This window comes from Salvelinus sp. IW2-2015, unplaced genomic scaffold (assembly GCF_002910315.2).
Source record: "Salvelinus sp. IW2-2015 unplaced genomic scaffold, ASM291031v2 Un_scaffold1776, whole genome shotgun sequence".
NCBI classification, from domain to species: domain Eukaryota; kingdom Metazoa; phylum Chordata; class Actinopteri; order Salmoniformes; family Salmonidae; genus Salvelinus; species Salvelinus sp. IW2-2015.
Window position 1 is genome coordinate 62,373 of NW_019943152.1, and position 11,033 is coordinate 73,405.

The 11,033-nt window shown below is 45.2% G+C and overlaps 2 protein-coding genes across 3 annotated transcripts in view; both read right to left on the minus strand.

Annotated features, from left to right (window-relative positions):
• Positions 1-518: 518 nt before the first annotated feature.
• On the minus strand, positions 519-7,664 carry LOC112071941 (lysosomal acid glucosylceramidase-like). Its single transcript, XM_070439566.1, is given in 19 exon segments — positions 519-1,309; positions 1,395-1,509; positions 2,141-2,166; positions 2,931-3,015; positions 3,018-3,069; positions 3,758-3,934; positions 3,936-3,983; positions 4,209-4,270; positions 4,273-4,299; positions 4,302-4,354; positions 4,632-4,641; positions 4,644-4,720; positions 4,908-5,037; positions 5,040-5,079; positions 6,260-6,393; positions 6,552-6,698; positions 6,831-7,022; positions 7,323-7,387; positions 7,575-7,664. Coding segments are annotated over 19 exon segments (1,572 nt in total). The 5' UTR covers positions 7,601-7,664; the 3' UTR covers positions 519-1,203.
• A 1,723-nt stretch (positions 7,665-9,387) lies between these two features.
• The window catches only part of LOC112071942 (lysosomal acid glucosylceramidase-like), a 14,088-nt gene continuing 12,442 nt past the window's right edge, over positions 9,388-11,033 (minus strand). Inside the window, exon 6 of one of the 2 annotated variants that reach the window (XM_070439567.1) lies at positions 9,388-9,839. In XM_070439567.1, coding sequence (XP_070295668.1) covers positions 9,585-9,839 — 255 coding nt within the window. In that variant the 3' untranslated portion in view covers positions 9,388-9,584. The remainder of the gene's footprint in view (positions 9,840-11,033) is intronic. The other variant, XM_024139354.2, reaches the window with a different exon arrangement.

Below are 11,033 nucleotides of genomic sequence, written 5' to 3' on the forward strand. Positions count from 1 at the left end.
ACTCCTGGGATGCTTCTCAATAGTCTAGAGTGGCTTCCTCTCCTCATCATCTGCACTGAACATGGTGGATGCACACCAGGAATTTGGTTTTGCCTTTCTAGCTCTGTCACATCAGTGCAGAAAGGAGACGAGGGGACATCATTTTGACTATTGAGACGGGCCCCTCCACAATCTACTGTCTTTTGCTGTCATTCTGGTGTATATATTACAAACAGATTGCATCGCTCTGTCATTTTACTCCTCTGTTGATGACTTTTGTCTTTTGTTTCACATTTCTATCACTCTATTTTTTTAATGTAAATACTTTTAGTCCAACAACTTCTGGTTTGAGAAGAGAACAACAAAGCATATTGAGAATGGAGACAAATGTGAATCCCTGGGTATTAGTCTGTGTATATTATTATATGATAACATGTATGATGTATTAATAATTCCAAAAAATATTAAAAACCAGTAACATTGATTTTTATCGGGTCTGTCTGTCCATTAAAAGTCCCGATACTTGTGTGAAGARGTAATAGAGACAAATCATTTATTCAAAAGGCAAATGGTTTAAACGGCATTAATACATTCTGTACATTATTACTTTACATGATCTCTTTTATAAACCATGTTCACGCGATAATGTTAACACCGTTATTAACCAGATTTCAGTTTAGAAACGYTTGTTAGCAGAGCGGTGTAATGGTCAGACCTTCTCAAGCAGCAGCAGTGTCTGATCATAGTAGTGTACCTGGCCCTGGTTTGATCACATGCTATATTCACACATTCCAGAGCTTTTCCCAGCGTGATGAAGATCAGTGCAGGTAGTCACAGCATACATAGGAACACACAACATATTTGGCTGTATTGGCTAAACCACACACACATTTCAAGCTCTGATCAAAGAAATGGCAGAGCCCACGATGCTGCAGGGTTATCAGGTATGCTGTGAACAGTCAGGCTGTTATGAGGCAGCACATTGGGCTTTGGATGGTGGTGGGAGTTGAGTGTGGTGGTGGAAATGTAGCAGACCTGGTAGTGAGGGATAATGGTGCTGACAGATGACAAATGTTTGGTCGTTTTTTGGAAGTGTAGCACAGGGGTAATGCCGACTGTGACAATGCTTTGGCCCTGGCAGTAAAGGTGTGTGATGTGTGTGTTCCATTCCAGTGCGGTCAGAGTGTGTTTGTCTGTATATGTGTGTGTTCCATTCCAGTGTGATCAGCGTGTGTTCCAAGCGAGTGTGAGCAGGGAGTGGGCTGGAGCACTGGAGGAGATGAAACCCACAGCAGGATCATACACCTCAAACTGGACCTCTGACGACGACCTGCAACACACACACAGTCTCACATCAAGGTAACACACATGCAAACACACACATATCAAGTGTTAACACACACACTTTCACCCACCTGTTGAGGATGGTAAGCACCACTGACCCGTCTGGCCTGACGAAGGCAGAGCTTTCCAGTTTTGTTTCCTGACTGAAGGACACACCCACTCTCTGAGACCCCTCCCACAGGAACTTACTGTGTAGCAGAGTTAATTTACTTGTGTTATATGTACTTCAACACATACAGATCAGTGATCACCAAGTAAGTTAGGAAAGAAGGGTTCATTTTATAAAGTATTGGTACAGGGTGTCGGACCTGCCCAGGTGGGACAGTACAGTACCTGAAGTGGGCCATGCTATAGAAGGTGGGACAGTACCTGAAGTGGGCCATGCTATAGAAGGTGGGACAGTACAGTGCCTGAAGTGGGCCATGCTATAGAAGGTGGACCAGTACAGTACCTGAAGTGGGCCATGCTATAGAAGGTGGGACAGTACAGTACCGGAAGTGGGCCATGCTATAGAAGGTGGGACAGTAGAGTACCTGAAGTGGGCCATAAGCTAAATAGAAAGGAAGTGCGGACAAAAAGTAGCCTTGAAGTGGGCCATGCTATAGAAGGTGGACAGTACAGTACCTGAAGTGGGCCATGCTATAAGAAGGTGGGACAGTATCCTGAAGTGGGCCATGCTATAGAAGGTGGGCATACAGTACCTGAAGTGGGCCATGCTATAGAAGGTGGGACAGTACAGACCTGAAGTGGGCCATGCTATGAAGGTGGACAGTACAGTACCTGAAGTGGGCCATGCTATAGAAGGTGGACAGTACAGTACTGAAGTGGGCCATGCTATAGAAGGTGGGACAGTACAGTACCTGAAGGGCCATGCTATAGAAGGTGGACAGTAATACCTGAAGTGGGCCATGCTATAGAAGGTGGGACAGTACAGTACTGAAGTGGGCCATGCTATAGAAGGTGGACAGTACAGTACCTGAAGTGAGCCATGCTATAGAAGGTGGGACAGTACCTGAAGTGGGCCATGCTATAGGTGGGACAGTACAGTACCTGAAGTGCCATGCTATAGAAGGTGGGACAGTACAGTGCTAAGTGGGCCATGCTATAGAAGGTGGGACAGTACAGTACCTGAAGTGGGCCATGCTATAGAAGGTGGGACAGTACCTGAAGTGGGCCATGCTATAGAAGGTGGGACAGTACCTGAAGTGGCCATGCTATAGAAGGTGGAGGCAGTACAGTGCCTGAAGTGGGCCATGCTATAGAAGGTGGGACAGTACCTGTAGTGGGCCATGCTATAAGGTGGGACAGTACAGTGCCTGAAGTGGGCCATGCTATAGAAGGTGGGACAGTACAGTGCCTGAAGTGGGCCATGCTATAGAAGGTGGGACAGTACAGTACCTGAAGTGGCCATGCTATAGAGTGGGACAGTACAAGCCTGAAGTGGGCCATGCTATAGAAGGGTGGACAGTACAGTGCCTGAAGTGGCCATGCTATAGAAGGTGGGACAGTACAGTCCTGAAGTGAGCCATGCTATAGAAGACAGTACAGTACCTGAAGTGGGCCATGCAATAGAAGGTGGGACAGTACCTGAGGCCATGCTATAGAAGGTGGGCTGTTTGTAGAAGATGTCTCGGCTGTGGTCCACGATGATGGGGCTGTCCACGAAGTTCTTCACCCAGTTGGGCCCTCCTCCTTGTCCAGAGCCAGGTTCCAGTCTGTCCAGCCCACCACATAGTGGTTCAGGTCCTACAGCAGACAAGAGAGGAGAGGAAGAGAGGGAGAGTAGAGAGAGGAAGAAAGTACTCATTCACTGTCTAGTTTGTGTTGTTGTGTTACCTGGCATTGCATCAGCATAAAAATCCTGTGATTCTCAGAGGAGGGACTGTTCCGATGCTACATGAATGGAGAGGGAACAGGTAAGAGAGTCCTGTTTCAGTCCTGCAGAGTATTCAGAAGAGAAAGGAGGGTGAAAAACAAGAGGGAGGAAGAGCGGGAGGCATGGATAAACTGAGAGCACCATTCTAGCTTGTTCCGTAGGGCAACATAACAGAGCAGTGTTTTGAGCCGTAGAGTACAGTATGAATGTGTTTAACTCGCCTGAAGGACATGGCACAGAACTGACTTCATGAGGACGAGAACGAACAAAGAACAAGGAGACAAAAACACAGAGCTCACAGACACACCTTCAATTCATCAGTTGGCCCCTGTAAAATCAGCACCTAAGCTACTAACTAGATCATACACAGGAATCTGACAAAACATTGAGGTCACACTCAACTTATTTTTGTCTTATGTCATGCTGACCTGTTCAATTACCTGCTACAGTAACACCTTCACATGTACACCTGTACGATGTCATTCTCACCCGTTAGCCATACGACTAAGAAAGAGTACGTATTGACGATCCTCATTCTAGGTCATACGGCTATCTTACCTGTATGATGCTGTGTGCGTACTGCTCAGCTCTCTCCCAGCTACCCAGCCGTACTCCTCTGTCTGTGGGGCTCCAGCCAGCGCAGGCCTCCGTTCCAAACAGGTAGTATTCTGGGTACAGGTGGTGGGTAGTGCCCAGGGAGAGCTCTGCCGGCACCAGATGTTCCAGGTACCAGTGGGACTCCAACACCATGGATATACCTGCCAGCACGCACATCACTGAGGACCTGGGAGGAGGAGGAGCATACTTCAATATTGTCCAAATGTACACTTTCAACATCACTATTTCTTTATGGACTTCTCCCCTTTTCCCATGCATCCTTCTTTTGTTGACTCTCTCTACTCTCTGTCCTTGACCTACCTTACCCCATCCCTTCATCTCTCATTCCTTTCCTCCCTCTCTCAAAGCCTACCCCTGTTCTTTTCTTCTTTCAGAGTCCCTTCTCTCTCACCACTTTAGCCCAGTGTGGCAGTAGCAGTCTGTTGTCGTCCAGGATGAGGAGGTGTGTGTGGGGTGTGTGGAGGTGTGCAGGGCGGGGCCTAGTCCAGGCCCACCCAATCCCTCTGCTCCTCTGCTGTGAAGCCCAGAGCCTGGAAACTGGAGCAGAGAAAACAGATTACTGTTATAATATATGCCATTTAGCAGACGCTTTTATCCAAAGCGTGCATAGATTTGATGTATTTTGGGGAATCGCACCCACTACCCTGGCGTTACAAGCTCCATACACTACCAACTGAGCTAAAAGAACCTGTAACATGTACTTCCTCTATAACTAACTTCATTACCAGAATGCAATTACTAACTAAATAACACTTTTTCCTGTTGTCAATTATGTACCTGCCTTAATACACATGTAATATAAATGAGATGTGACCTGTAGTTGTCATCTGTCCAGCAGAGGGCTCGTTGCCTGTGGTCACGGCCCAGAATGATAGGTTGTATTTGGCATACTCCTCCAGGAACCTGAGGGAGTAGAATGAATACTCAGAGAGAGGGGGAAAAGTCAACTCCTCTGTAAGGCTCCATGTGCCCAGGTCTTTGTGTGTATACTGTATGATAACTGACATAGTATTTAGCCCAGGTCTTTTGTGTATACTGTATGATAACTGACATATATTTAGTCCAGGTTTAGGTGTGTACAGTATGCTACCTGACATAGTATTTAGCCCAGGTCTTGTGCTCCTTGCCCCCAGGCTGGCCCTTCAAAGAGCCCTTGCCAGTGAGAGCACCGTTGGTCTTCAACCATGCGGGGGCGCTCCAGGCACTGGCCAGCAGAGACAGGGGCGGGGCGACAGGGCCTGGGCTCGCTGCAGCAGGGGGATCTGGGATTGGACCAACAACAGGAAGTGGTGTTGTGAGTACATACATCCCTATTCATCCATGACTGCATGGCCATGCACGACTCGACAGTGGTAGGCCTGTTACCCGGCTACCGTCTGACATTCGAAGACATTACAGGTGCATCAAAGCCAAGACAGAGAGACAAAAAAACTGCTCATATACCAGGCCATCAGACTGTTGAACAGCCATCACTAGCTGTCTACAAGGTGATGCACACTCACTGACACCGTATACTGTCCATGTTATAGAGACATTGAACCACTAGTCACTTCCTGTTTCTCACTGATCCCCGACATAGATTAAATATTCTGCAGCATCGAAGGTCCCCAAGAACACAGTGGCCTCCATCATTCTTAAATGAAAGACGTTTGGAACCACCAAGACTCTTCCTAGAGCTGGCCGCCCGGCCAAACTCCACTTCACAATAACAGCACTTCAGTTGACCGGAACAGCTCTAGCAGGGCAGAAATGTGACAAGCTGACTTGTTGGAAAGGTGGCATCCTATGATGGTGCAACGTTAAAAGTTACTGACCTCTTCAGTATGGGCCATTCTACTGCCAATGTTTGTCTATGGAAATTTCATGGCTGTGTGCTTGATTTTATACACCTGTCAGCAATGGGTGTGGCTGAAATAGCCAAATCCACTAATTGAAGTGGTGTCACCATACTTCTGGCCGTGTAGTGATCCACTGCTGTAAATACCATTCTTAGTTTAGCTTGTGGAAATCCCCTCGGTGTACAGTACATACTGTATGGATTACATACATGTAGTTAGTTAGTTTAGCTTGTGGAAATCCCCTCGGTGTACAGTACATACTGTATGGATTACATACATGTAGTTAGTTAGTTTAGCTTGTGGAAATCCCCTCGGTGTACAGTACATACTGTATGGATTTCATTTTGATTCTGCTACAGTGCTATTTAGGTTGTTCATTGGATTCAGATGTTCTTGATTCCTTGCCTTTTTTATTTTCATTGTTTGACATCTGACTGCAGTGTTTGGAGCTAGTAACATAAGCATTTCGCTGGACCGCTATAACACCTGCTAAACTGTTTACGCGACTAATAAACTTTAATTTGATACGTTTACGATCTAACAAGTCAAAGGAGAGAAAGAGCTGAAAAAAGAGAGCGAGAAACAGAGAGACTATCTAAGCCACCTTCATGTTAGTGTCCTCTGGTGCTAAGGTAAAGTTGTCCAGGTTGTAGTCTCCAGGTGAGTCGGCATAGGTGTACAGATGGGTTGAGAAGTCACAGCTGGCAATGGGCACCCGCACCACACTGTACCCAATACCTGGGACACAAAGCACAGCAGTATACACACTTAACTCAGCCTTTATCTGACCAGGTTTGTKCCATTGACATAAAATGTCTTACTCAAGTGAAATAGACAGGACTATTCTAGTAATTATGATTATAGCTATGGCCCTTACTGACACCCTGACCTCTCACCCTGAGCAGAGAAGTACTGTCGTAGTAGCTGGTCCTGTGTTCTGGGGGACAGAGACAGGATGTTYATGGCAGCTGAGTCTGTCATGGCTCCTCCAAACCCTCTGATCCTCTGGTACTTCTGGTAGGGAACCACAGTCAGCCTGAGAACTGGGAGAGATGGAGAGAGGGGGGTGGTCAGTACAGGTCCTGAAGGGTAACAGTGTGTGCAGGCTTTTGTCTTTTTTGTTTCCCACCCTTGGGCTAGTGGGGGCTGTTGTTTTCAGCCCAGGCTATTCTCACCTGCTCCAGTGCTGTTCTTCTGTCCCTGTCCCTGTCCTCTCTGCAGCCTGCTGCCAGCCTTACTGCTGGTGAAGGACAGGAACTGACCCAAGGCAGGTAGTGTGTCCGACCCAATACTGTCACAGTGGGTGGAGTTACACTCACACACCACCGAGCCATGGCCAAAGTTACGGGCCACACACTCATCACTGCCTGGGGAGGAAACACACACACAGGGTTATAGAGGGTCGTTCATAAGGGAAATGAGGAGCCGCTGTGTTTTGAGGATAAATAACAAGAAGGGAAGCTATGGGTCTTGGGTCATCAGCGTCAATAAATTACATGACTAACAGTGGTAAACATGCTGATTTAAACAATGTAGTTCAGAAACATGTGTCATAAAGCTTTATCTATGTGTTAAGTAGTTATAAACATGGTCATGGCTAGTTCTACATTTAATTCGACTAGTTAGTTAGTTCCCATGTGAAAGTGGCCATACATAACATACTGTACCTCTGGATCGTGTTGCTACTCCAATGAACAAAGCGAGAGGGATGAGTGCTGTTGACAATGGCATTCTATCTGTAGAGAGAACAGAGAATAACAACAGCATGCTGACAGGTGCTGTAGCCTACTAGCCCCTGATCATGACTCTGTTCCATTACATTATACATACGGAGTAACGTTAGGCTCCTTTAGTCCATTAGCTAGTGTCATTTTAATCCGCAACTGTCACCAGTGCGCGCATCAGAGGTTCGTTCTTACCRAGTTTTTATCAGGATATTTGACATGTCATAAAGTGCACGTCAAGTATTGAGTCGCATGTRCAACTGATCGATTMTCTCTGCTATATCCGGATTGTKCAAAATTGTATGGACCTCGATAGTCATATGACAAGCGCACTGTGGTACGTCACTTCGATGTAAATTGTAGTTTACCGCTAGAGGTCGCCAGTGACAAATACAAGGTTGGGAACATTGCCCACCATAGTAGTGTAACAAGAGTTCGACCGATTAATCGGAATGGCCGAGGGATGATTTTAACAAAAGCGCATTTGCGAAAAAAAGCACAATCGTTGCACGCGGTACCTAACCATAAACATCAATGCCTTTCTTTAAAATCAATACACAGAAGTATATATTTTTAAAACCTGCATATTTAGCTAAACTTAAATTCATGTTAGCAGGCAATATTAACCAGGTGAATTGTGTCACTTCTCTTGCGTTCAGTGCACACAGAGTCAGGGTATATGCCAACAGTTTGGGCCGCCTGGCTCGTTGCGAACTAATTTGCCAGAATTTTACGTCGTAATTATGACATAACATTGAAGGTTGTGCAATGTAACAGGAATATTTAGACTTATGGATTGCCACCCGTTAGATAAAATACGGAACGGTTCTGTATTCACTGAAAGAATAAACTTTTTGTTTTCGAAATGATAGTTTCCGGATTCTACCATATTAATGACCTAAGGCTCGTATTTCTGTGTGTTATTATGTTATAATTAAGTCTATGATTTGATAGAGCAGTCTGACTGAGCGATGGTAGGCACCAGCAGGCTCGTAAGCATTCATTCAATCAGCACTTTCGTGCGTTTTGCCAGCAGCCTCTTCGCAAATGGTTAGCATTGCGCTGTTTATGACTTCAAGCCTATCAACTCCCGAGATTAGGCTGGTGTAACCGATGTGAAATGGCTAGCTAGTTAGCGGGGTGAGCGCTAATAGCGTTTCAAACGTCACTCGCTCTGAGACTTGGAGTAGTTGTGTCCCCTTGCTCTGCATGGTAACGCTGCTTCGAGGGTGGCTCTTATCGATGTGTTCCTGGTTGAGCCCAGGTAGCGGCGAGGAGAGGGATGGAAGCTATACTGTTACAACTGGCAATACTAAAGAAACCTTATAAGAACAATCCAATAGTCAAAGTATATTAAATACAAATTGTATAGAGAGAAATAGTCCTATTAATTCCATAATAACTACAACCTATAACTTCTTACCTGGGAATATTGAAGACTCATGTTAAAAGGAACCACCAGCTTTCATATGTTCTCCATGTTCTGAGCAAGGAACTTAAACGTTACTTTCATGCACATATTGCACTTTTACTTTCTTCTCCAACACTTTGTTTTTGCATTATTTAAACCAAATTGAACATGTTTCATTATTTATTTGAGGCTAAATTGGATTTTATGATGTATTATTTAAGTTAAAATAAGTGTTATCATAGTATTGTTGTAATTGTCATTATTACAAATAAATAAATAAATATTGGCCGATTAATCGGTATCGACTTTTTTGGTCCTCCAATAATCGCGGTATCGCGCTTGAAAATCATAATCGGTCGACCTCTATTTGGAACCACCAAGACTCTTCCTAGAGCTGGCCGCCCGGCCAAACTCCACTTCACAATAACAGCACTTACAGTTGACCGGAACAGCTCTAGCAGGGCAGAAATGTGACAAAGCTGACTTGTTGGAAAGGTGGCATCCTATGATGGTGCAACGTTAAAAGTTACTGAGCTCTTCAGTATGGCCATTCTACTGCCAATGTTTGCGTATTGTGTGTATACTGTATGATAACTGACATAGTATTTAGTCCAGGTATTTGTGTGTATACTGTATGATAACTAACATAGTAATTAGCCCAGGTCTTTGTGTGTATACTGTATGATACCTGACATAGTATTTAGTTCAGGTTTAGGTGTGTCTACTGTATGCTACCTGACATAGTATTTAGTTCAGGTTTAGGTGTGTCTACTGTATGCTACCTGACATAGTATTTAGTTCAGGTTTAGGTGTGTGTACAGTATGATACCTGACATAGTATTTAGTTCAGGTTTAGGTGTGTATACTGTATGATACCTGACATAGTATTTAGCCCAGGTCTTGTGCTCCTTGCCCCCAGGCTGGCCCTTCAAAGAGCCCTTGRCAGTGAGAGCACCGTTGGTCTTCAACCATGCGGGGGCGCTCCAGGCACTGGCCAGCAGAGACAGGGGGCGGGGCGACAGGGCCTGGGCTCGCTGCAGCAGGGGGATCTGGGATTGGACCAACAACAGGAAGTGGTGTTGTGAGTACATACATCCCTATTCCTCCATGACTGCATGGCCATGCACGACTCCAACTCCATCATCAAGTTTGCTGACGACAGTGGTAGGCCTGTTACCCGGCTACCGTCTGACATTCGAAGACATTACAGGTGCATCAAAGACAGAGAGACAAAAAAACTGCTTCAATTACCAGGCCATCAGACTGTTGAACAGCCATCACTAGCTGTCTACAAGGTGATGCACACTCACTGACACCGCATACTGTCCCATGTTATAGAGACATTGAACCACTAGTCACTTCCTGTTTCACACTGTGTATTTAAATACTGTATCCCCGACATAGATTAATTATTCTGCAGCATCGAAGGTCCCCAAGAACACAGTGGCCTCCATCATTCTTAAATGAAAGACGTTTGGAACACCAAGACTCTTCCTAGAGCTGGCCCGGGCCAAACTCCACTTCACAATAACAGCACTTAGTTGACCGGAACAGCTCTAGCAGGGCAGAAATGTGACAAGCTGACTTGTTGGAAAGGTGGCATCCTATGATGGTGCCGTTAAAAGTTACTGACCTCTTCAGTATGGGCCATTCTACGCCAATGTTTGTCTATGGAAATTTCATGGCTGTGTGCTTGATTTTATACACCTGTCAGCAATGGGTGTGGCTGAATAGCCAAATCACTAATTTGAAGTGGTGTCCACATACTTCTGGCCGTGTAGTGTACCACTGCTGTAAATACCATTCTTAGTTTAGCTTGTGGAAATCCCTCGGTGTACAGTACATACTGTATGGATTACATACATGTAGTTAGTTAGTTTAGCTTGTGGAAATCCCCTCGGTGTACAGTACATACTGTATGGATTACATACATGTAGTTAGTTAGTTTAGCTTGTGGAAATCCCCTCGGTGTACAGTACATACTGTATGGATTACATACATGTAGTTAGTTAGTTTAGCTTGTGGAAATCCCCTCGGTGTACAGTACATACTGTATGGATTTCATTTTGATTCTGCTACAGTGCTATTTAGGTTGTTCATTGGATTCAGATGTTCTTGATTCCTTGCCTTTTTTATTTTCATTGTTTGACATCTGACTGCAGTGTTTGGAGCTAGTAACATAAGCATTTCGCTGGACCGCTATAACACCTGCTAAACTGTTTACGCGACTAATAACTTATTTG